This window comes from Lagenorhynchus albirostris, chromosome 9 (genome assembly GCF_949774975.1).
Source record: "Lagenorhynchus albirostris chromosome 9, mLagAlb1.1, whole genome shotgun sequence".
NCBI classification, from domain to species: domain Eukaryota; kingdom Metazoa; phylum Chordata; class Mammalia; order Artiodactyla; family Delphinidae; genus Lagenorhynchus; species Lagenorhynchus albirostris.
In genome coordinates, this window is record NC_083103.1 from 107,919,279 (window position 1) to 107,945,811 (window position 26,533).

At 46.7% G+C, this 26,533-nt stretch overlaps 1 protein-coding gene and 1 pseudogene across 1 annotated transcript in view; one reads left to right on the plus strand and one right to left on the minus strand.

Annotated features, from left to right (window-relative positions):
* Positions 1-1,056: 1,056 nt before the first annotated feature.
* LOC132525465 (protein FAM162A-like) lies at positions 1,057-1,674 on the minus strand (annotated as a pseudogene).
* Positions 1,675-10,338: 8,664 nt separating this feature from the next.
* JAM3 (junctional adhesion molecule 3) overlaps positions 10,339-26,533 on the plus strand; it is a 60,017-nt gene continuing 43,822 nt past the window's right edge. Inside the window, exon 1 of the mRNA XM_060160809.1 lies at positions 10,339-10,412. Coding sequence (XP_060016792.1) covers positions 10,364-10,412 — 49 coding nt within the window. The 5' untranslated portion in view covers positions 10,339-10,363. The remainder of the gene's footprint in view (positions 10,413-26,533) is intronic.

Sequence of the window (26,533 nt, forward strand, 5' to 3'; positions counted from 1 at the left end):
TCCAAAATAATCAACATAAACTAATCTGCTAAAATGTATACAAAGCAATGCTTTTTGATGATAAATTTGCAAGTGATAAAAATCAAAGAGCTTGATATCTAAGATGAAGCTAAGGTTAAAGTACTGTAAGGTATGTAGACAGACACAATTAACGTCATCAGACAGATTATGACGCTGTAGGTAGAGTGGTGCACTACATTTTACTGAGTATTTTATTAAACCAAATTCCCAAACAGCTGCATATATTGCTTTTTAATCTGCTATAACCCTCCGAAGAGAACCATTAGGTTGGGATGTGTATGCGGACCTGCCACCCGTTAATACTCTTGAAGCACGTGAGAATAAATGAAATACTTAAATGGAAACCGGCATCCATACGTAAATGTGAGACAACCTGGCACCCTCGTCGCACTGTAAGTAAGATACACAGCAGATGCAAATGCTTAGTTTTCAACACTAATTCAATAAGAAAATGCATTTGATAGATTTTCATAACTGAGAAATTTAGTGTAAAGGCAGAAGGAAAAGGACCGGTTGGGGATTGTAAGCCGTGGAGCAGAAGAGGTGACTGTGCGGGTCCCAAGCAGCTCCACAGCGCTGGGATTTCAAAATCCTCAGAAACTTGTGGCCAGACCTCCATCATCACCTTGCCGGGACTTTTTCAAAGACTGTTCTCCTAAAAGCCTCTGTCTACCAGCACGCCTGACAAAGGCATAGTGTCGCCTGGCTGCTTCCCAGGGCTCTCGAGAAACACCAGGGTGTTTGGGGAGGTTAGCGCTCCAACATGCACCTGGGCAGTGTACTCAGCTGGCCCTCCTTCTCTCTTCATAAATGAGGACACAGAAGAGAGAGAAATGCAGAACTAGAAACCATTTGGCTTCTGGGGAGATGTCACTTTGGTAATGGGAATTAAAGTAAGGTACGGGACCTGACTCTCTAAAGAAGAGTTAATATTAAAGTTCAAGTAAGTTGTCTCACTTTTCATTCTTTCATTTTTCTCAAAAACGCTGAGGCTGCATTTAACCTGGATCAAAGCCATAAAATATAGATAAGTCATTTCTTTAAGAAAATTTATTTGTAGCTCTAGAGCAGAATTAGGGAACTCATACCACATTCATTTGAATAAGGCCTGTTACTGCAACATTGTTTCTAGATTTTCCAAATCCAGCCAACACGGATATCTCTGCTACTCTGTTTTGGCCTTCACAGCAGCTTTCTTTTCTAGGTTCAGGCTTGTTAAAGACTCGTTTCTTTTGGCAGCCTCCTTGCCCTCAGTAACCCTCAAGATGCATCCTGCCACTGTCTAGGCAATCATTACGTAGCCGATCTTCACCCGGACCTCGTTCTTTGCAGCATCGAGCATCTCAAACGAGACAGTCTCTGGGATTTCATCTTCCCTTTTGAAGCGACCTGACCATGTTAGGATCTTCTTCTCCGAATCCGTAGGCTTATGCAATGGCGCTCTGTGGCCGTAAGTGTGGGTTGGAGGCTTTGGACTTTCCTGGAGTTTGTTGCAAAATCCATTTATTCTCTTCAAATCAGAGTTTCTGGTAAGCCTTAAAGATGAGAAAGCATCTCTTTCACAGAACCTAAAATAACTTCCAGCCGCCGAGCACAGGCCAAGGAGGCTCCCCATGGCCGCCTACTCCGCCGACCAACACAGTGCCCCAAGGCCGGCGGTGGCATAGGTAAGCTCAAGGTCGCCTAGCGCTGCCAACAGAGACCCAAGCAGGACTCTGGGGCGGGGCTTCCCACACCTGGAAATTTGAGTTTCTCACAGGAAACTGTTTTCTTTTTCTCACCCAGAGCCTAGGGCAGAAAATGATGGATGGAGATTTTTCCTAGCCAAATTCCCCTGAGGGAGCCAGGATTTCCATCCAGAGTCCTGCTGCACATGGGTCCTAAGGCCTGTCCCCTTGCCCGGTGTGGTGATGAACTGCTCCCCTGGTTCTGCACCCTCCTCCTCCTGTTAGCTTTGCCATGCCTTCAGTTTGCAGACTTACTATTTTGGCTTTAAATTCCTTCCTCGTTTCTGTTGCTTATGGATTTCTTTATTTTGAACTCAATATGCATCTTAATTTTTCGATCCTATTTTATTGAGAATCTCCCTGTGTGATGGAACAGAGCGGTGGAGATCCATGGTAGCTCATTCTGTGAGTTACTTGATGCCTAGGGCATGATTATTTTTCCTCCTCTCTCTCCTACCGGACTGTGGGCTCCTTGAAGAAGGAAACTGTGCCCATATTATTTCTGGTTCTTCGCTCAGTACTAGGCACAAACACAATACGCATGGCCTTTGCCGGGTGGATAGTTAAATGATGGAAGGTGATTATCAAAGGTTATACAGCTCTCTCCACATCTCCAGGAAGAAGATTTCCTCAGTCATTCTGAACACAAAGATATTCTTTTATTCTGAAAAATCTTTTACAGGTGATTCTGTAGCATATGTCATTATTATGACATCTATGTGCATGTGTTTCTCAACATTCTAATGTGGTCATCAAGCCAGCACCGCGTGGCAGGCCCTCAGAAGACGTGACACAAGGCCGACACTGACCCGTGGTCCTCCAGCTGGAGGCCGTGACTTGGAAAGCATGTCTATCACGTGATCGTTTGCCATGATTTCACTTATGGAGAGGACTGTGTTTGTTTGGAGGAAAATGTTCACCAGGCCTACTTGGGAGAGCAGCTAAGGCTTCAGGGAACTTGACAGGGAGAGGCTGCTGAGGCCTGAGGCCGGCAAGGGCAGCATTTTCCTGGTTGAGGCCGAGGCAGAGGGGGAGGGGAGGAGTGGAAGCCAGGAGGGTGAAAGCCACAAGCTTGCCCCATGCTGTCCTCGGGATGGCACGGTGCTCCCGAACCTGTGCACGTGTAGCAAACATAGAAACGCAATGATGAGAGATCCACAATCACAGCCTGATATTTAACCAAACTTTCCCAGATATTAATAACTAAAGTAAAAAAGGAAGGCAAAGATATTGACCTTCTAAGTGGCACAATAAATAAATTTAACTGAATGTATATCCAGGAGTCTGTACCTAACTGAGGCAGGAGACGGACGGGCCCCAGGCTGAGCAGCTGGAGTCTGGCCCCTGTGGACAGAGACCCCAAGATAAACATCATAGCAGGAGCAGGGAGAAGCCTCTTCCCCTAACCCAAACCCTGGAGGAGGGGTTGACCCCCGGAGGGACTCCAAGGCAGACAGCCTTCCTGCAGCAGAAGAGGACACCCTGGTCTCTCTCCGGTGCCTCCAGGAAGTAAACACTCCGTCGTACCATTTGTGTGAAGAGAAAATTAGCTCTCGTTGGAGGGTTGGGGTAAAAATATCTCCAGTCTGTAAACACATCGGTTGGGGCATCCTGGAGGCACACGACTGGAGCACCACGGGCTGCAGGTGCCTGTCTGCCCTGCGTCTTCTCACCCCCACAGGTGCTCCTGGCTCTGCTTCAGGACAACCGGGTCGCACACGTGTCCCCAGCCCTGGAGCATAGATTAGGAAAAGTTTCTCACTTTTCTCCAGGTCAGTGGAAAAGTTCTTGAGACCAAGTGGAGGGAAAGAAAGAGCTGGCCTGTTTTCTGTCTCAGCAGATGTCCTTCTGGAAGGTGATGGGGAGTGTTGTTTACCAGCATCCCTGACCCCTCTTCCCTGGCATCCTGGCACTCAGCCAAGCCCTGTTTCTCTGCTTTCTCGGAGAAGGTGCTGAGGCTGACAGCCCGACAGGGAGCTGGGGTTCCTAATTCTTAGGGCTCTCAGCCCGGGAGAAGCAACTCCTATGTCAGGCTTCCTCGTGGCCATGTTGCTGTCCATCCCTGTTGGTGGTACCATGGCTGCCTGTACCCCGGTGAATAAAGAGGCCCTGACTGATGCTGACCCTGGGCAGAGGGGAGGGGCTCTTTCTTTCACCCACAGCATGTATGATATCTTTACTTAAACGCACACACACACTGACACACTCTAGCACGTGGCACAGAGCCTCCTTCGGGTGAAGCGTGTAAGGCCTGCTCAATCGCTTCTTAAAAAAGTTTCTCTCTAGGAAGCCACTGTAAGCCCAAACTTTAGCATTAATATGACCTTTTTCGAGTGAACCCCTACAAAGGAGAGGAACGTGCAAATAAATCAAAGTGCAGACTTTGCTTCTTAATCCAGCATAAGCAGCATGTCTGGTTGTTACCCCCAGAAAAATGGGGTTCACCTCTTGGTGGGTGTGGAGCCAGAAGACACAACCAAGGCAAAGAGTGGGAGAAGGGAGGGTTTATTACTGGCAGCAAGTGAGGAGAACACAGGGGATCTTCCCCGAAGCAGTGTCTCCCCGAAGAGCAAAACTGGGGAAGTTTTACCCTGGGGTCACATGCATCTTCATGAAGGGGCTTGAGCAGAGGCAAACTCAGCATAGAATTGGGGCAAAGGTCAACAGAGTCCACACTTGAGGGTCCACATCACTGCTCCATCCTCCTCCTGGGTGGGGGCCTTAGTTCCTGCAGAACTCAGAGACTGGATCCCATGTTATATGTAGCCCTTGAAGAGGAAATGGGACTCTGTTCTACTTCTGAGCTGTTGTTTCTTGACTGCTTTTCCTGTGTTCCCACATTCCCTTACTTCTCTGAGAGCATTGATTACTGAGACCTGTTCAAGGGCAAGCGCTGTGGCCAAGATTCGATCACAAAATGGCTCAGGCCAGAAATGCCTTCTCTTATGTCTAGAAAGCCATGCCTGGTTCTCTCTCTCTGGGGACCCCCTACTCTATCGTTAAAGGGGATGTCTGCTACTTGCACACAAAAAAATTGTTGCCTGCCATTTCAGTAAACAAAGAATGCTGCCTGCCATTCTGGTAAACAATGAATGCTGCCCACCAGCAAGCCATCAGACACTGCAGCCCACCCTGCTGTGAGCCCTGAGAGGAACTCAGGATGGAGGAAAAAAGGATACAGGCCCTAGTTAAGGTGCACATCAAAGGACTGATTTCAATGAGCCCAGACTCTTGCATCCTCCCATACATAGAAAAGCACTAAAGTCATTAATTTGAGATGTCTGTTTATTTTTGTGATTAGCAGTCATCTTTTGATGTTTGACTACATGTGATTTTTTTTCAGCAAAAACTTCTCTACATCCTGGCTCTCCCCTACCTCTTTGGAGCAGTCCCTCAGAGCTATCTCGAGGCTGTCTCCCCAGCTGTTGACCTCAGTAAGGTCCCGAATAAAACATAACTTTCAACTTCCAGGTTGTGCATTTTTTTTCAGTCCACATACTGTTTCCTCAGGTTATGGAGACGTGTCCTTCTATTCAAAAAAAAACGAAGGAAAGACATTGAAGAGAAAGAGAAGATGGTAGACGAGACAAATGTGCGAGAACAGAGTTGGAAATACTGCAAGAAGTTGGGACTTGACGAGAGGGAACCTGGAGCCACAGAACCTTGGATCAACCCAGCGGGCGTGCTTACTGGGAGGCTCTGGGGTCAGTGACTTCCCTGTCAGTGGATCCTGCTCTCTCCTTCCCGGAGGCTGACTTCAGGTCGTTGCTCTGGTGTAGGATGCACAACAAAGGAGCAGAAGCACAGTCCTGTTACTTTTTCAGAACTTAGTCACACTGAAACTGAGCAGGACCCTGTGGGGCTTCAGGGCACAAAAGTCTTTCTGTGTTCCCCATTTCTTGTTTGCAGGAAATAGGCTTCATTCAGCCTCCAAGACCTTCCCAGAGTTCCAAAGGGTAGGTTCAAACAGATGCTAATCAGGGAAGGGAGGGGATGCAGAGACAAGGGAGGAGCAGTCAGGAGACAATAGTGCAGCCTTGAGGCAGGGTCCTGGTGCCCCCTCAGGGGATGCACATAACAATGTCTTTGAGCTGTTTTGCAGATACTGAAACTCCCACCAGGTGGGAGAAGTTAACTGTATGCTGCCCACAAGCACATAGACCCCAGACCAGTTGGAGCCAGGTTGATGACGTTGACCCCTGATTACCTCACCACCAATTCTTCTGATTGCAGAAGAATGTCCACCAGCTGATCACGCCCTCTCTGAACCATCACTATAAAACTCCTCACTACCCGCTCCAGGTTGGGACACACAGTTTTGAGGGCATTAGCGCACTGTGGCCCCCTTTGCCTGGCAAGGCAATAAAGCTATGCGTTTCTACTTCACCCAAAGCTCTGTCTCAGATTTAATTCAGTGTTGGGGTGCAGAGGCTGAATTCAGCATCAAAACGAAAAGAATAAACACACTTTGATGTAAATCTCCCTCTCTGCTTCTCATTCCTTCTGACCCATCTGCAGACTTAAGTTTCTTTTCTTTATCAAGACTTTCCAGGACTGTTATACCATTTTGCCCAATCTGAACCAAAATAGTAGGAAAGGGAAGGGGTCCAGGCAACAAACATGTATTGAGCACCTGGTATGCTCTAAATCTTTATCTCACATGATCTTCAAAATGACCATTTGAGGTGGGTATTTTTATCCCTATTTTACAGACAAGGAATCCAAGGCTTAGAGAAGTTAAGCAACTTTCCCAAGTTTACAAAAACCAAGAATTGGAATCATTGTCCTTCAGACTCCAGAGCCCATGTCCCCCCATGTTGCTTCCAGCATCTCTCCAGTCTGTTTGGAGGTGAGTTTGTTTTGAACCCAAGTTCGTGTGCTCGACGCACAGTGAGGCCAAACAAACCGAAACATTGAAGTCTGGAGCAGAGAAAGGTTCATTGCAGGGCCACGCAAGGAGAATGGGTGGCTCGTGCTCAAAACCCCCATACTCCCAGGTGGTTTTTGGGGAACAGTTTTTAAAGGCCAAATTGGGGGTGAGGGCTTCAAGGTGTGTGACTTCCTTCTGTTTGGTTGGTGGGGACGTAACAGGGCAGTGCCCCAGGAATCTTGTGCTCAGCCTGAAATTACCATCCTCCACCTGGTGGGGGCCCTGGTTCCTGCTGAAGAACTCAAAGACATATTGTTATGTAAATCCCTTAAGGAGGAAACAGGACCCCTCTTTATGGAAGCACTATGGTTTCTCAGCTGCTCCTCCCTTGTCTCTGCAGCCCCCCCTTCTCTAATTAGTAACCATTTGCATCTGTCCTTTGGAACACAGGGAAGGTCTAGGAGGCTGAAGCCTTTTCCCTGCTGTAGACGAAGAGTGTCGGCCGCCATATCAGTAAACAAAGGATGTTTCGGCCATCAAGGCCTCAGCCACTGCAGCCGCCCCCAACTGTATACCCTGAAGGGACTCAGGAGGGAGAAAAACAGGATACTGGCCCTAGATAGTTAAGGAGCATATCAAAGGAATGATTTCAATAAGTCCAGACTCTTGCATCTTCCTATATGTAGAAAAGCACTTAATTCATTAATTTGAGATGTCTGGTTTTTCTTTAATTAACAGTAATCTCTTGCTGTTCTGCCCATGTGGTTTTTGTTGCAAAAATTCCTATATATCCTGGCTCTTCCCTCACCTCTTTGGAGCAGTGCCTCAGAGCTATCGGAGAGGCTGCCACCCAGGCTTAAGTCCTCAGCAAGTCCACCAAATGAAACCCAATTGTCAACTTTTAGGTTGTGCATTTTTTTTCAGTCAACACTACAAATAAGAAACGGGGAACACGGAAAGGCTTTTGTACCTAGGGGTACCCCACAGGATCCTGCTTGATTTCAAGTCTCGAAGGAAAATTCAACTCCCCATTTGCTACTTGATTTGCGCTTTGTGTTGGTTTGAAAAGCATTGCAAATGCTTTTGTTCAAGTTTAGCACAAATGTATTTAGTTCCCTGAGCTCTTTTAAGACATGTATCTCTCCTTAGTAAGCCACCATTAGAAACAAGCGTAGTTAGTTGGATAATGTGGTGATAGAAGCACAGACTCCACAGCCTTGCTCACTGAATGCGTCCAGGGCTCTGCTGCCTTTCTGCACAGGGCCAGAGCTCTCCAGAGAACAGTGAAATCATAAGGAGGAGCAGATCACTTGACAGTCAAGTGCCTCCTACCATGTCACTAGTTAGGCTCCATTCCAGGATCCTGTCTCAGCCACTAGTCATGACATGTGTACTCCATCTGTGGAGGAAAATCAGTGTTTTACAACGAAGCACCTGCATTCACTCTCATAGGAACCTCTGCTCCATATAGAATATTCATGGAGCCTTTCTCTGTAATCTCGTTCTGAGTTTCAAAAGATTCCCTCGCGGAAAAGACCATTTAACAGACAGAACAATTTCACAACGCAAACACAGGAAATTCAGCAGGAGAAAAGAGACACTGATACTGAAAGCTGCTCTTTCCACAATCAGACACCACCTCATATTTCCCAGGTCACCACAATGGCAAACATGCCTGAGCATATAAAGGGAATATAAAGGGAGCATATAAAGGGAGCTAAAGGGAATGGCAGAGCACAGAGAGAGCAGAAGGAAAGTCAATGAGCCTAAGTAGAATTCTACTGTTTTTAATTTCTCTATTGTGTTTAGTGATGGGACAGACCATCACCATAAAATAATTTTTACTTGTGACTTGGGAACATGGTAAACTAGAGCAGAAAGAAGGTTTAGTAAAGGAAGACAATAGAAACACAATAGGTGATGGAGTTATTTCAGTATTTTTATTCTGTCTTTATGAGATTTGGAGGAATGTAATTAATTCACACTTACAAAAGTGTGAGCAGTTACAAAGACATAAAGAAGATCATATAGTGATGACAGTTGAAGCATATCCTTGTCAACAACGTCAATCTATTTCATGTTTCTTGGCATTCATAATTTAGTATAGTAAGTTATATATGTGTATACATACTTATTTTTTTAATTAATTAATTAAATTTTGGCTGCATTGGGTCTTCATTTCTGTGTGTGGGCTTTCTCTAGCTGTGTCCAGCGAGGGCTACTCTTCATTGCAGCGCGCGGGCTTCTCATTGCAGTGGCTTTTCTTGTTGCAGAGCACGGGCTCTAGAGTGCGGGCTCAGTAGTTGTGGCGCACAGGCTTAGTTGCTCCGCGGCATGTGGGATCTTCCCGGGCCAGGACTTGAACCCGTGTCCCCTGCACTGGCAGGCGGATTCTTAATCACTGTGCCACCAGGGAAGTCCCTGTATATATATACATATATACACACTTACAAAATTCTACTTTTATAAAACCGATGCAGGGGACACGGGTTCGTGCCCTGGTCTGGGAAGACCCCACATGCCGCAGAGCAGCTGGGCCCATGAGCCATGGCCACTGAGCCTGCACGTCCAGAGCCTGTGCTCCGCAACGGGAGAGGCCACAACAGTGAGAGGCCCGCGTACCACAAACAAACAAAAAAAACCTAGGGTGACTGTATGAAAAATGAAGTCCCTAAGTTAAACATTAAAAAATATTAGTCATTGGAAAGAAACTGTCATATTTTACTAATAACTATACTGAGAATTCTGTTTTGACTCTGTTGCTTCCTGGAGCATTAGGGATGTACTTTCTACGTTGGATGTAAAACAAGTTATTTCAAGAATTTCCCACAGTGGGACTTCCCTGGTGGTCCAGTGGTTAAGACTCAGAGCTCCCAATGCAGGGGGCCCGGGTTCGATCCCTGGTCAGGGAACTAGATCCCACATGCCGCAACTAAAGATCCCATACGCAGCAACAAAGATCCTGTGTGCTGTTACTAAGACCCCACGCAGCCAAATAAATAAATAATAAAAGAATTTCCCACAGTATTAAATGTATCAAGATCTCCTGCATCCTTGAGTCCAATTTCCAGTATGTTTAATCCTCCTCATTTTGTGTGTTGGTCCTCAAAAGATTCTGTTCCATTTTTCCTCCCTAACCTTAACATTTCCCAATATTCAGAAATCAGAGCAAAGAATTATCTTGCTTTTCTGCATAACAAACTATTTGGTATACCATCATGCTTTTGATCTAACACAGAAACGAAGGATTATGTTTATTTTAGAAATACATCATTTTTATGTACTGTATAATGCACATCTTGCTTATGTTTTATACAGATTTCAGCGCTTTCCCCTCTCATCACATTTACAGTCTGGGCCCCAAAAGAGGCGCAGGCAATAATGCTTCCACAGTAACTGGGCTCCATCCTTATTTGTAAAATAAGAAGCACTTCATTTCTCAAATTTTAATGGAGCGTTCCTTCCCGGATCTGTAGTGACGGATTCATTTTATAGATGTGGAAATTAACCCCGCCCACTCTTGAACGCGCTCCTTCACCTCCTTCCACCAAATTCTTTGAAAGAGACCCCGGTATCCCGGTCCAGAGCATCCCTGCCTCCATAGCAACCAGACTCGTCTCGGGCTTCCCGTGCACCATGGCGACGGCGCGCCGCCGTGGTCGCTATGGTGACCGGGGCGGGCGCAGGGCCGCGGGCAGGGCGCCTGCGCCGGGAGCGGGCCCTCGGCCCCTCAGCTGCTCTCGACATGGCGCTGAGGCGGCGGCCCGCGCTCGCCCTGCTGCTGCTCCTGCGGGGTGAGTACGCGGGCCTCCGCCGGGCGCGGCCGGAGGGGTCCGGGCGGAGTGGGGGGCGGGCGCGGGGGTTCGGGGGTGGGCGGTGCGGGGGGTCCTGGGTTCAGGGAGGGGAATCCTGGGGATGCGGGGGTCCGGTCCATGTACGGGGTCAGGGATGTGGGGGTCCCGGGGTCCGGGAGGGGCGGGGAGCGGCCCCGAAGGTGCGGGGGCCCCAGAGGTGCGGGCCCCGGGTCGGGGTAGGGGGTGCGGGCCGGGGAAGAGGTGCGGGCGTCGGGGGTCCCAGAGGTAGGGAATCCTGGCGGTCTGGGGGTCTGGGTGCAGGGCGTCCCGGGGTGCGGGGTCCGGCCCGGGGCCCGTGGCCCTGCGCTCCATCACTCCTCGAACAAAGCCGACCCGTTCCCGGTCCCCTTTGTCCCGCCGGCGCCCAGCCCTGCAGCCCGCCCTGGAGTGGCCCGGGGGCGGCTCGGACGGGGCGTTGGTCTGTCCTTCCTCCCCCCAGCCCACCCCCAACCCCCCCAACCCCCGGCTGGAGGCCCCGGGCAGCCGGACGGCGAGACCACACGCTGGGGGCCGTGGGCGCGCGCTAGGCGCTCGAGACCGTGGTCCCACGTAGTCCTCAGAGCAGAGTCCAGAGAGAGCACTGAGCCCGAAGTCTGCCCCCAGGAGCAAGGGACACTCAGACCCGGGGTCCCGAGCGCCGCGCCAGCCTCGCCTGGGGCATCAGCAGTTTTCCCCCGTTCTCGGGTCGGTCTGTGGTCTGCTTAGTTGCCATCGTCATCCCGTGATGTTTGCCAGAGTGTACACAGCGAAGCCCCAAGTGACTGTTTGGGGGTGGGGTGGGCGGCGTACTAGGAAAACAAAGGCTCCTGTGTTGGAGGCTCATTGTGGGGTGGTCCTCGGGGGTGACGTGAACAGTGAGGGTCCGGGCAGAAGCCGGGGAGCAGGGCTCTGTGATGAGGGCGAAGTTCAGGGAGTAGATGTTGTCCCTATGCTGTGCTTGAAAGTGGTTTCCACAAACGTGTGGTTGGGAGAGATGAATGATCAAAGGCTAGCCAGGGGACAGGGGTGTCAGGAATGTCCCCTCCCGGCTTTGTTGGTCACACTGACAGTGTCCTATTCACAGACTGGAACAACTCCCTATTGAGAAGATCTGTTCACATGAGAGTTTGCAGTTTTTATCGCAGAAACATTTGGCAGTTTAGTTCAGGAATGAGTTTCACGTTGGTGGTTTGTTAGTAAAACTAGTGGATGCTAAAGGCCTTCACATCCCCTTAACTTATTTTTAAAAAAATTCTTTTTAATTTAATTTTTTTTTAACCACTGGACCGCCAGGAAAGTCCCCATTAACTTCTTATTTTGGTATCCCGGAGGGGCTACTTGTGTGCCTTTCTTAACGCTAAGGACTGGTATTCACCTGTAGAACACAGGAGGAATAATCACAGTTTTGCAAAATAGCACTAATGACAAAGAATAGAGGTGGTAGGATGTATTAATACACTTTGAAGGGATGTAGCTATCATTTTTAGTAGGGAGCTCTTTTCTGTTATTTGCTTATGCTCTAAATATACAGTAATATCTTGAAAACTGTATTCGGTCACAGGGCATCACAGCTGTGTCTCTTTTATTTTCATGATTACACTTTTCAATTGCTATTATTTATGCGTGTTCGCATTTAAAAAAAAATCTGGTTCCTGATATAATACAAACATTCTTTATTAGCTACCCTTTGCCAGGCTCTGTTATAAAAATTTAATATGTATTAATTTAATATTGATAACTCTAAAAGGTTGTTAGTATCATCTTGCCCATTTTGTGGACTAAGAAACAAGTACGGAGAGATTCAGTAACTTGCTCAGGGTGACATCCCATGTGTTTCAGATGTGGAAATCAACCATTTGTGTTAATCCATTTTTTTGGTTACTTGTACTATTCTGTTTGACATGGAGCTCTTGTTATGGATCATTTTAACCAGATTTTTAAATGTTCAACGCTGCGTGGTTTGTAGATAAAGTATTCTTTTGTTGAATTGGTGACAGGTGCAATTCATCTTTGCAAATGTTATATACCACATGTCTTTTTTGAATGATTATGTGGTAATTATTGTCGGGTTTCCAAATCTTTTGATGTCCTAGAGAAGTGCTTCATTTAGAGTTAAAACAGTTACAGTTTGTGTATTCTTGGGGTAAGACAATTTGTGTGTGAAAGTTTAGCAAAATCTGAAAATCATAATTTCCAGGAAATTTTTGAAAAAAATTGTAAATTTTCCATTTGCATATGTTTGGACCTCTGAAACATTTTTAAATGACCTATTTTGTGTTGTTTTCAGTCTTTTGAATTAATTATATCTGACTGATATAAGCGTTATCAGACATGCATGTGCATGTGTGTGTTCAGAAAAACAAGGACCACCTGCCCTGAAGCATGCACTGCTACAGATCAGCTGTTCATTCCTGAAGGGCCTGTTGAAGGCATTTGTTCTGAGTGCTTCAGGCTGAGGAGACTGAATAGACAGCTATTAGAGATTCTTAATCACAAGTAATTGCAGCGGTACATACAGACAGAATGTTCACACACCCAACCCCAAGCTCTGGGAAACTTGCTCTTAAGGCAGCCTGGCGGGGCAGGCTTCAATCAATTCTTTTGAAAGAAACCAGGTTTGTATTAATAGCCCACTTTCTGAGATGGCCATATAATGTGACCGGAGAGGCTGTCGATTTAGTACAATCCAGCCAGCAGCTGTTAGCGATGTAATCTTAGCAAATTCCTTCTCCATAAATTCTTTGCATTTTTTCACAAGCACAAGTGGAGTAAAACAAAGGAAAATTTGTGTGTGGATGAAGTCAGGATGTATGGAGTCTGCTAAGTGATACCCTAGTCATGACACTGGATTCTCTTTAAGACAAGTGTATAATCAGGTGGTGAATGTGATGCTGTTAGGGCTGAAGCTGATTTCACATCTCCTGTGTTTACCCCCTGGATGTTCACAGTACATGCAGATAGCTTCAGTGGAGTCGAAAGGGTTCCTGAAAGAAAGTTTTGGTAAGCACATTCTTTTACACCTAGTTTAGTAAGGACAGTATCCACTGTGGTTCTATATGTGGAGATCTAAGGCCTTAGTCTTCTGCCTTTTCCCACATGTCATGACACACACAAAGCTTCCTGAGAATTAGCCCTTGTTTCTGATGTCTAGGAATGCTGTAGTACTTTGTGTTGGTATGTTTTCTTTGTTTTTAAGTAATATCTACTATGTATTATACATATATTATTTTTCCCATGAGTAGTTAGTATGTACAGCTGAGGTTTCAGCTGTTTGTGTAGAAACATCTAACTCGTTAATAGATTAGGACTATACAAACATTTTTTTCTTATGCCGTCTTTCATTTTCACAGCATCCCAAGGCTTCTATGGTTCAGCTTTCTTTCTGCAAAATATTGCTCAAATCAAGTTCTGCCATGTTCACGTTGTCTGCTTTGCCCAGCTTAACCTCAGCTCACAGTGATCTTTACTGTCTCTGAAGCGTAGCTTGTAGTTTGTAGTTCTGTTCAGTACAACAGACATTTACTGAGTATCTGTAATATGTCCTTCATGCTAGGGGTGCAGAAAGGGATAAGGCATCCCAAGCCCTTGAAGAGCCAGGATTATTGCATGCCGAATTATGTTGCACTTTAGTTGTTGGGTGTAAATGCATTTTATCTTCTCAGTGTTATTAAAAATCCATTGGGAACAGAGGCTGAATTTAATTTCTTTTGTATCTTTCCAGGGACTATAGTAAATATTGCCTTTGTCACTTGAAAGTCAGTTGACATTTCTTAAACACTTCCTATGCATCCAAGCATTTTTTTATGTATCTTATCTCCAGTGACCCCAGAAACTTTTGGAAATGCTTGGTTTTTACTACAGTAAAAACAGGAGTTTTTGTGGAAGAACGAGAATGGCATTTCTTGACTTGGTTTACTTTAAACATCTTCTTTCTCTCATCTACTCTATGTAGTTATATGAGGTTATGAAGAAGAAAAACATGGGGAAATGCTTGTGGAGTCATTTAAGTAACACAGTCATACACCATAGGATTCCAATTACACAAAACATCTTTTCCTTAGAGGAAAAACATCTGGAAGATAGTGAACCAAAATGTTGATAGGTGCTGTCTTTGAGTAGCAGGTCTTATGGCTGATTTAAAAAAAAAATTATTATTTATTTACTTTGGCTGTGCTGTGCAGCACGTGGGATCTTAGTTCCCTGAACAGGGATCGAACCTGTGCCCCCTGCAGTGGAAGCGCGGAGTCCTAACCACTGGACCACCAGGTCTTATGGCTGATTGTTTTCTACTTTTCTCTTGTTTTTCTGACTGATTCTTTTGGGGTTTTTTTCCCCCAAGTTTTCTTTGATAAGGATTTTTTTTATATAATGAAAACAATTGCATTTTGGGGGCCTCCTAGACAAAATAGTGGAATTTTAATTTTGACACTTAGTAAAGATTTTCTTTTAAAGTGGGAAAACTTAGTTAAAAGTGATAGCATGTGATTGTGCCTTTTTCTAGCTCCTGAATTAATGTCAGCTGCAGTGCAAGAAGGACGGGCAGCCTTGAAGTTGGGTTTGATCACACATTCTTTGTGACCCATTTGAGAGATTTGCTGTTCCTGGCTCTTGGGTTGGGCAGCCAGCTGTGGCATCCTCCGCAAGTGCTTAGCTGGAAAACTGAAAGAGGGTTGATGAGAATACCTGCCTCTTCCTTTTTTTGAACAAACAAACGGAATCATCTGAGGAGCTGCTTTGCTCTGCCTTTTCGGCATCAGCCCGTGTTTACTGGACCCCTCGTTCGTGCCAGCCGGGCAGCTCCTGGGGGACTGTTTTCTTTGTCTTGGGTGATACAAATACCAGGCCAAATTGACTTCCTTGGGAAACAGACTCTGAAAGATGTTTCCTGAAGTAAGCTGACAGCTGAAGTTCCCTTATCACTTCTTCCTGCCCACCAGGACTTCCTCGTGGGATGTCTTTCTCTAAGGAAAATATTTGACGTCTTTAGAATGAAGTGCAGCTGTCTGGAGGATTACAAGGAATGCAGCACATCCTAAGACAACTGCCTTTTCTTTCCTTTTTTCTTTTTTTTTAAATTTGGTGCCATGTTTTTCCTCTAAAGTGTCTCTACCAGGGCCCTGGAGCTCAATCAGCCAATCCATCATTATTAGGCAAAAATCTCCGTTTTCATGGCAGTAGAGCTTTCCACAGGCAGAACAGGGACAGCTGAGATAAGTGCTTCCCCAGACCAGAAACATCACACAGTTTAGGTAGTTAATGAACAGAGTAGCACTTTGGGTCAATGTTTCACGTGTTTAGAAGTGAGAGCACTTACTTTGGGCTGGCCTGGTAGAGGAAAATTTCAAGAAGCAGCTGGACTTTTGGCAGTAATTTGGTTGACTTAGTGCAGATTTTTGGGGAATGGACGTGTTAGGGGCCAGTGAAGTGGAGGAAATACCGTGAGCAAAGGCGTGGCGTTGGGAATGCATATGTTGTATTTTGGGACCAATGAGTTATCATAATGATAACTAGTAACAGCTGCCAGGCACTGCGGAGAGCGCTACGGTACGGGGGTCTTAGCCCATGTCAGCGGTCAGTCCCTATAGGGCTCACGTTGCAGGTGCTGAACCTGAGGCTCAGGCAGGTTAGTTACCTGGCCCAGGTCACAGCTGGTAAGTTGAGGAGCCAGATAGATGGTCATGGACCTTATTATGTAGGTTCTAGAAATTCATGTGGCAGTTTGAAGCAGGAAGTGATCTGATCAAATGATTTTACATGTGTTGGACTGATATTATATTCAAGATGGTGGGAGAGGGTAGGTCAGTTAGGAAGCTTCTAGAATAGTTCACAGTCACTCCCTTTAGGGTAGGTCTATTGATGTTGAATTCATTTTTGTTTATATCCGAAAATATCTTTATTTTCATCTTGTTCTTGAAGTATAGGTTTACTAGGTATGTAATTTTAGGTTGACAGTTATTTTGACTTGGAGCCTGGGCTCCATTACACGGATGCTTTCTGGTTTCCATCGTTCCTGTTGTGAAACCTGCCGTCACGTCATCAGCCTGTCTTTCTCCAGCCACTTTAAAGATCTTGTCTTCTCTTTGGCGTTCTGAAATGTTACTGTGTGTGTCTAGGGTGCATTTCTTTTTAATTATTCTACTTGTTAATTTGTTATACTTTGTGTATCTGTGACTTTATATCTTTCTGGAGAATTCTCAGGTAGTATGAGTTCAAATACTGCCCAGCTTCTATTTTCGTAACTCTTTCCTTTTGGAACTCTGATTAGATATATTCAGTCTTCCATCTTCCAAGACTGTTAACCTTTCTGTTGTAATTTCATGTTCTTCTTTCTTTGTGCTGTTCTGGGTTATTTATTTAGTTTTGTTTTACAATTGTTTCTTTTGCCAGCCATGTCTAATCTGTTATTTAACCAATGTATGAAGTTGTTTTTTTAACCCATTATATTCATTTCTAAAAGTTTACTTGATTCTTTTTATAATCTGGTTTCTTTTGCCTGCTCATTTTCACTCCTTTTTAATTTTATTTATTTATTTTTGAAAAAATAAATTTTATTATTTTATTTATTTATTTTTGGCTGTGTTGGGTCTTCTTTGCTTCGCACAGGCTTTCTCTGGTTGTGGCAAGTGGGGGCTACTCTTCGTTGTGGTGCACAGGCTTCTCATTGCGGTGCTTCTCTTGTGGAGCATGGGCTCTAGGCGTGCAGGCTTCAGTAGTTGTGGCTTGCGGGCTTCAGTAGTTGAGGCTCACAGGCTCTAGAGCACAGGCTCAGTAGTTGCGGTGCACGGGCTTAGTTGTTCACGGCATGAGGGATCTTCCTGGACCAGGGCTCGAACCCGTGTCCCCTGCATTGGCAGGTGGGTTCTCCACTGCGCCACCAGGGAAGCCCTTACTTTTTTATTTTTAAACATTTCACGTACAGCTGTTTTATATTCTGCATGTGAGACTTCAAATATCTGACGTTCTTGGGGGTCTAAATCTAATGTTTGTTGTTTCTTATGACTCTTACTTGCAGTGACTTGTTTTTCTTTACTCGTAAATGACGTTTGGTTGATCGCAATCTGTGCAGATCTGGGGACGCTTTGTGTGAGAGACATGGTCATCTGGGATGGCTTTCAGGGCCTGGCAGGGTTGGGAAGTCTCAGGCTCAGCTCTGCCTTCCTGCTGGCCCATTGGCGCAGTCTCCCTAATGACCCTCAGGGTCATGCCCCACCCATCCTATTATCTTCTGGGTTCAGCCTACAGTTATTTTACTTGCTGCGTTAAAGATCGCCCCCTTCTCGAGAGCCCAGAGGTGCAGTAAAAACTGCAGTTTGCTTGCGTGGGCTCTCCAAAGTTGGAGTGCCGAGGCCTTTTGGAGAAGCTAACCCACAGCTGGAGCTGGAAACAAGAACCTCGGCTTTACCTAACGTAGGCCCCCTTCTATATAACTTAAGGGTCACACACCTTCCTTTAAAAGTCTATATTCTGAAGGTAATGCTTTTGTTTTCATTTTTCAAGTATAAAATGAAATTAAAATATTGGCTCTGCTTTTTCAGAGCACATATACGCCCACGAAGGTCTGATAGGGTTGGGGGAAGGGGTTGAATGAGTCTTGCTAAGTAAGCATCACTGCTGTCAGGATGGGGCTGTCCTGTTATAAAGACATATATATACCCAACTGCACAGCCGTTATCCCCATCCTTGGGTGGGTTTATCTGAAGAGTAATGAGCATTGATCATTTGAGACGCAGCAACTTAAAATTTGGAGAATTACTGCTGTCCCACACTATACAGGTGTCTGGGACAGCAGCTCCCCACTCTGCTGGTAACAGGACAGGTGAAGAGCTCTCCAGGTTTTCAGATTCAGATGCCTACAGGGTGAGGTGAGAGGGACCACCCATCCCAGGCTCCACTGTCCGCTGCCTCTCAGATCCTTTTCTGGGTGGAGGAGGGAGCACACGTGGGTGTCAGGAACTCTGGACCCACTTCCCAGCTTTGCACGTGATTCATTTGGGGACCTTGGGGAAATAATATTGGTTTTAATCCAAGTCGCTTGAAAGTAATTTAAGCAGCATTCCTCTTCTCCTACCACCAACACATTCACATTTCTTTCCCCTGTTAGATAACTCACAGTGTGAATTTCAGATCCAAAGAAGTGGTTTTATGGGAATACCAGAGAATTTTTAACTGATTCGTTGAATTACTTTATTTGTTAATTAAAAATTCAGTTGAAGGTTTTGAAAGCCCAGTTCATAGAAATGTCTTCCTCTTCTGAAAGTTTGGAAGTTTTTAGAGCCGGGTAACCTTGGCTTGAAGCCCTGTTCTACTCCAAGAGGTTAGGAAATTACATCTTTCAGAAGCTCAGGTTTTGTGTTTGTTTGTTTTTTTAATCTGCTACAACCTTACTTACTGGATCTAGTGTTTTAAGAGTTCCTGTGTTTGTTTACCAGGAAGAAAAAAATAGACCACTATTTGGTTGGGTTGGTAATCTGTTGTTTGATATCTAGTGTCAGATATGGAGTTTTCACTCTGACCGTATTTGGTCTCGCTTTTAAGTCCACTGCCGGTAGAGAATGTTAGCCGTGAACCTCTAGAGCAGTGGTTCAGTAAGAACAAATGTTTGCGTCTTTAATTCACCAGGTCCTGTTTCAGACCTTCGTCTGTGGAGTAGTTTATGTCAGGAACACCGTGTAGATGATGGAAGTTATGGCCCTTTTTTCCAAATAGTACTTTCATGTACATATGTGGAAATTTTATATACTATTTTGGGGGTTACAACCCCCAGAAGATCATTTGTGACCTCAGGGTGAGAGGCCTCCTCGAGGGCCCAGGGTCCCTGGACTGTGTGTCTTCTGAAGTAGATGCTGACTGCATACAGAGCTCAGGACTGGTATACAAGTGTGTTCTTTTATTATTCTGTTATTTCTTCTTGCCCTTAACTCCGTCCCAGCCTGACTTCTGTGAGGCTGTGTTATGGATGGTGACTGTCCGTGTGAAGCATCTGGTCGTAATTTCCGTACATTTCCAGTTTAGCTCACTCTGTGGGTAGGTCAGAGGGAAGACTTTTATTTAAATGGAAAACAAAGTATGCACGTGGCTTCAGAGATGCTTAATTCTGCGATTCTGCAGTGCTCTGTCGTGTTAGCACAGGTCCAGGAGGTGTGCAGGGTGAAGCCCCAGGAAAAACAGAGAAACCCCTGCTGGAGCTGCCTTTCCATCTCCCTCGGTGTCCGTGTCTGTGTCTGTCTGTCTGTCTCTACCCTAGGCAATGGTGATGAGAGAACAGGCCTAAAGGACGTCTCGTGATGTTGGATGAGGGATCTGGCCCTTGCTGAAGCCAGAACAAATACCCTCCTGGTGGCCCCGTGGCTGACCCCCCTCCCCTGCCCCCTACATGTGGTTTGCAGCACAGAGGGCTGCTCCCCCTGGGCATCCTCAGGCTGGTGACTTTCTCTGGGACGAGTGCGTTTTCGTGTTTTGTTCCCTCTTCCACTAACACATTTGCTTTCTGTGCTGTTCTCGGCAGGTACGTTTTCTATGTGCAGAGTAAATAAAACGTGTTAGGACTTTGGTGTTTCTGTCCTTGTGCGAGCAGCGCCTTTCAGCTCCCAGTTTTTTCTTTTCTTTCTTTTTTTTTTTTTTTGCGGTACGCGGGCCTCTCACTGTTGTGGCCTCTCCCGTTGCGGAGCACAGGCTCCGGATGCGCAGGCTCAGCGGCCATGGCTCACGGGCCCAGCCACTCCATGGCATGTGGGATCTTCCCGGACCGGGGCACGAACCCGCGTCCCCTGCATCGGCAGGCGGACTCTCAACCGCTATGCCACCAGGGAAGCCCTCAGCTCCCAGTTTTGAAGCTACTCCTCACAAAACTTGGAGGAAGACTCTTTAACTGGCGCTCAGAGACTCCAGTCTGGGGGTCCTGTCTTGGCTCTCCTGCCCTGCCCCGCAGGACTGGGCTGTACAAGTCCTGGGCTCCAGCAGGGGCGCTGCCTTCACGGGAGAATCGCCGGGTTTGGGCTTCGGGTGGCGGAGACGAGGCACTTTGGCGTCCACACCAGCCCTCTCCGTAGAGGAGTTGGGTTCTAGAGAAGCGTAGCCTTTTCCTTTTCTTTTACAAGATAATGGCTATGTCATAAAGAGAAAATTGACCCTAAGAGTGTATTCACTCAATTCAGTTTTGTCGGGGAAATCACGCGATTTGGAGCATGGTCTTGGGCTCTGTAGAAGTGTTCCATCACTGTCTTCTGAATCACCCTTGTGTGTCGCCATTTGTTTTATTGTCATGGCCCATCTCCCCCAGTGCAGATCACCCTCTTTCTGTTCAGTTCCACTCATTCCCTGGTATCCAGCTCAACACACTTCTCTGTAAAGGCTTTTTTAGGTCTCTAGCCTGTAGCGGTCTCTTCCTTTCTGAATTCCTGTTCATCAGGAAGAACGTAAGCTACACCAAGGTTTGAATCTCAGCTCCACTGTAGGACTTGTCCAGGTCAATCTCCTTACCTATAAAAAAGCAGAAAAACATATAACTTTGTAGGATTGTTTTGCAAACCAGTGACTATATATAGTGTTCCTATCAAAGTTATCTATATGAGTGCTAACAAAAATTACACTAATCGATATAGTAAAATTAAAATTAATTACATAATTAAGTGCTTAGCAGAGGGCCTGGTATAATAAGCTCTCAGTGCTGGGTTTTAGAGATTTACTGTCACTACTAACTGTTGATGCTGCTGCTAATACTCCTATTACTACTTTACTACAATTCATTTAATCCTCAATTAATCAGAGGCAAATGGAAAATGAACCTTATCAAGTGCAGGCTTTTGGACTCCTCCATTACAAGGAGGCCCCTTCCCAGGCCCCAGGTTTCGTCTTAGCAGTGTCCTCAGATTTGCAGCACTTAGACACCTTAGCTATAATCAGGTAAGACTGAGAAGTTCTCTTCTTCCCCTCTGCTGCCTTCGTGGCCTTGCACTGGCCCAGCACAGGGAGGTGAGTGTCTGTTCTTAGTTGTGGTTTGGGAAAGGGGCAGGGGGTTCACTAGCCATTTTAGATGGGGGCCGACACCTATTTCTATTCAAACAAATTACAACCTGGACAGATGAGAAACCAGGGCCTAATTTGTATGTTTCTTTTTTTTTTTTTTTTTTTTTTTTTTTTTTTTTTTTTGCGGTACGTGGGCCTCTCACTGTTGTGGCCTCTCCCGTTGCGGAGCACAGGCTCCGGACGCGCAGGCTCAGCGGCCATGGCTCACGGGCCCAGCCGCTCCGCGGCACGTAGGATCTTCCCAGACCGGGGCACGAACCCGTGTCCCCTGCATCGGCAGGCGGACTCTCAACCACTGCGCCACCAGGGAAGCCCTGTATGTTTCTTAATTGTTATTTTAAATAATTTCGAGTCAGAAGACCTGGTTTCTACCTTGGCCTCTGATACTTTCAAGTTTTGAGGCTGTAATTGTCTCCTAATATATCCGAGCCCTCTTCTCTTTATCTACAGATAAATACCCACTTTACAGGACTCTTAGGTGCATCAAGTGAGACTGTACGTGAAAGTGGTCCTGTACATTATAAAATGCTATGCGGATGTAAACAGTGTCGTTCTTGGCTTTATTCCCCTTGGGTTCTAGGATTTTATTAGTCCTCTGGTTCTTTTTTTTTTTAATTTTTATTGGAGTATAGTTGATTAACAATGTTGTGTTAGTTTCTGCTGTACAGCAAAGTGAATCAGTTATACGTACACATATATCCGTTCTTTTTTAGATTCTTTTCTCATCTAGGCCATTGCACAGTATTGAGTAGAGCTCCCTGTGCTATACAGCAGGTCCTTATGAGTTATCTATTTTATATATAGTCCTCTGATTGTTTAGGTTACAAACCTCATTTAGAGGAACTTTCTCATATTAAAGCTTTCCTGATGCCTTATTTTGATGAGATAGCAAGTTTTTACATTTATTTTTTCTGTGTAGGAAAGACATTTCATCTAAAGTACATATTGGTGTCCTGATTTTTTCTTAGAAAAACAAAAATCCAGTTTTAAGTTTCAAGAGTAAAGAAGAAGAAATTATCTGACATTCTTGGATTTAAAAAGTGGTTCAGTGATATTTGTAGAAAAGATTAGGCCTCTTTTGCTTGGGGACATTTTCAGGCCTGCACTAGCAAACTTTGAATAATAAAAAGTTTCAGTGGAAATTCCAGCATATCTTTAAGTAGAGGAGCTGCCAATATAAATCAGTGTGTTTACATTAAAAATAAGCATCTTTTTAGATAAATAGCTATGAAGAATGGATGAGTTCAGGACAAGAAAATGTCACGTGAGTACATAGGCCTCAGTATCCACAGGAATCCCGTGTCCTGGGACCAGGGTGCCACGTGATGGTGGGCGCCCTCAGCTGCGGGCGTGTCCAGAGAAAGTAGGGGAGAGAATGAAAGAAAGCCCTGAGGAACTCAGCAAGTCTCTGCCTCTGTTTAGACCCAAGGGGCGTGTAGTTTCCAAAAAGTGCTAAAACAGAGCATGCATTAGGCATGGAGTCTGGCCTCCCAGCTCTCCTGGGTTACGTCCCTGCTCAGTTCAGGGCGTCAGCTGAAGAGCCGAGTCCTGCAATCCGCCTCTTTCCAGACCCGCGAGATAAGATACTTAAAGCCATTCCCTCTTCCTACGAGGGAGGTTGGTGTCGGACTTCTGTGGAGGAGGGAACCGTCTTACAGGCCTGATTTCTCACCACCTGTCTGGTTACAGGAGGCCTGAGTTCACCCTGGTTTACACTTGGTCTCAGCAAGTCCTCCAATCCTCTTTGTTAGCTTTATACCCAGAGAAGTAGTATTTACCCCTCAACTCAACAGACATGTAGGTTATAGAATTTTGGAGCCGAAAGAGACTGTGAGACAGGGTTTCTCAGGCTTGGCGCTGTTGACATTTTGGGCCGGTTGATCCTTTGTTATGGGGGCGCTGCCCTGTGTGTTGTGGATGTTTAGCAGCACCCCTGGCCTCTCAGTGCCACTACTAGCACCCCCAGCTATGACACCCAGAGACGACTCCAGGTGATTCCGGGTGACCCGGGTGGCAGGGTCTCTGCAGTGGAAACCCTCTGCTGTGAGAGGCCCAGAGACGCGCAGTGCCCAGCGTGGGTCACGACTCCCGCCTGAGTGGGAGTGTGGAGCTACCCCCACTTCCCAGTTTCCCCTACCTTAACACAGAGTGGAAATACCTCCTAAAAACTGTCTGCAGTTGCTGCTCTGCGTTTCAGGGCGTTTTTGCACGTTGGATGGAGTCCTGGCTGGTCACCTGCTCCCTGCCTCGTGTGGGAACAGGGTCCTTAGCAACACCTTCACCTTAGATTAATGACATTCTCAGCTCACGCTGCTGGGGTCTCTTTCGGGCATCAGTGACAAGCTCAGTGTCTGTTGCAGAGACACCTCCTGGCCTGGGCTGGCCTTGAGCGGGGAGAAGGCTGACTTGTGGCCGTGAGTCAGCTCTACAGGTTTTTTTCTACTAGCGGAGAAGGAAGCATTGTCAGGAATGCAGAATCCAAACTACAAAGAATTAAGAACAATTTAAAACTGTATTTTACTTGAAATAATATTTGTTATATTTCTGACCAGAGAATGTTTACTTCAGGTTTATGTTTTCTTGCTTTCTTTTTCTATTACAAGATGCCACTTTAAAAATCTCCCAAATCATGGAAAGTCATTTTAAGGTGTGATCTTCAGGTTTTTAAATTTAAAACCTATTCTTAATTTTCCTCTTCCAGATCCGTGCCCTTCTTGGTGCCGTAAGATGGATACTGAGTTCTTGCCTTTATTAAGGGCTCTAGCCCTTGAGTTCGTGAACATTTCATGCTTCCGCAGTTGTGAGCACGGTTTCGTCTTTTCCAGTCATTTCCCGTCCGTGACAAACCTGTCCACTTTGTAGGGCGCACGGGAAACATCCCCCTTGAGCTTCGCCACTTCATCCCCCAAACCTCAGGGTCCCCCACCCCCACCCCGAGTCCAGTCCCTATTTATTGAGTGACTGCTGTATGCACAGGGCATCACGATGAGGTGTGGCCAAGGCCGTGCCCCTCCCCGCCCGGGGAGGAGACAGCGCTGGCCGCTTCTTCCACGCCCTGTGGGCCTCTGCCTGCCTGCGAACGCACGCGGAGGCTGCGGTGTAGACTGCGGCGTAGACGGCTGTTGTCTAAGGAGAGCGCCAGAAAGTTCTCCTTCGGAGAGGAAGGCTCAGCGCTTCCAAGCTAACAAAAGTCTTCCGTTGGAAAGAGGTCTGTTAGTGAAGCAAGCTAGTTCTTACAAAAAGCACAGTAACCAAAGCCAGATAAAACCCATTAGAAGGTTCACGTGAGATATTCGGAATTTGCAAAATTAGCTTTAATGAGACGGGAAAGGTGCAAACTGTTTCTTCCAGGGCAAGATCTGCTTTTCCCAGGCATGTAAAGCCAGAACCAGCGGTCCCTGAGCCGAAAGGCTCCCAGGCCGAGTTCCCTGTGCGGTGGGTCGGTGTCACCCGTCACAGGTGGGAAGCCTTCTGCTGCATCCATCACCCCAGGGCACCGTCAGGGCCCTCAGCTGACGACTGGCTGTGAATTAGACCAATAGCACTGCCTTCTCTTGTGTTTTCAGGCCTGATTTTTATGGTCTTCTGAAGAGCCAGCGCTGGCCCCCTCCTCCGACCTCCTGCAGAGTCTGCTCTGGCCTGGGGCGCAGGTTACAGCAGCACCAGCCTGGAGGGCGCCGAGGCAGCTCCTGGTCTAGATGTTCTTTTCCTCACCCCCGCCCTCTACGTGGTGGAGGGTCCGGTGCACGCGGTGAAACATGATGCAGCCGGCCGGGTGAACTCTCCCCAAGCTTCTGCTTCCATTAGGAGAGGGCTTTGAGGTGACCCCCTGTCCCCCTTTTTAGTGCCTTTCTCTGGACCTTCCGTGGAATGACCACTTTTCTGATCCAGACGAGTTTCCGGGACTTAATTGCAAGGCCCCGCGTTTCCGGAGGCATGGCTGCTCCCCCGCTGCCCCTGCACCAGCCCCGCCCCAGGGCCCAGGGTCCACCCACACAGCCTTTCCTGATGACGAGGGGGCGCCACGCAGGGGAAGCACAGTGCTTTTCAGGCCCAGATGACGAGGAAGATCCCTCAGGAAGCTGTACGCTGAACGGGGTTGGGGGCGGGGGGTAGCAGGATGAAAAAACCTGTCATGAGGCTCCCGTTAGCTCTAAGACCACCTTGCGGTCCCGCTCTTCGTTTGTGTGTCCCAGCAGGCGGCGAGCTGGTACTCCTTGGCGGCAGCATGCGTGGAACTGCACGCGGCAGAACAGCAGCCCGGGCGAGAGTGCACGTGTGGGGCCGCGCCGACCCTCTCCGCGGGCCCTCCTCTCTGTTTGGGGGGCGGTCATCACAGGGCTGCCTCACGGGGCTGCCCGGAGGACTGTGAGAGCCCAGAGCCTGCAGGGGCCGGTGCTTGGCACGCAGGCATGCTCCTGAGGATGTCGGTGCGCGTGCGTGTGTGAGAGATGGCGCGCAGCCCTGTATCTGTGTGGACATCTGTAATTCATGTCATGTACACACACACACACTGCATTCTTGTTTAGTGTATGGCTGTAGTTTTCACTTGGAACCTGCATATCATTCCTGTTCCCGAGTGTACAGCTCGTTTTAAATTGCTTTTCTGTGTTAAATGTTGCCACATGAGAGGGCTGCTTGTCACGTACAAGCTATTTTCTGTTTTTAGAGACCTGCTGTCTTCCTTGGTTCTGAAACCGCCCTCGCCTTCATGTGATAAGGAGGCTGGGGAGGAGGGAGGAGAGGCTGGACCCGGATAGCCGAGTTGCTTGGCTCAGGGAGTACGCTGGGCCTGAGTTATAACAGTGGGAGATTGGGCATGTGGGTATCCTGTTAATTTATGGATCTACAGAAACGAAAAAATGAAACACTTGTCTGCTGAGACAAATTATCTAAAAAGAACACAGAGATTCCTGCTTTATTATTTATCTGGAATGAGAACAACACATTTTTTTCGGAGCTCCAGTTTGCTTTTTCCATTTCATTTTGCAAATTATTTATTTTTGAGAAATGAAAATCAAATACATTTAAGGTGCATGTATATGTGCCATGTAATT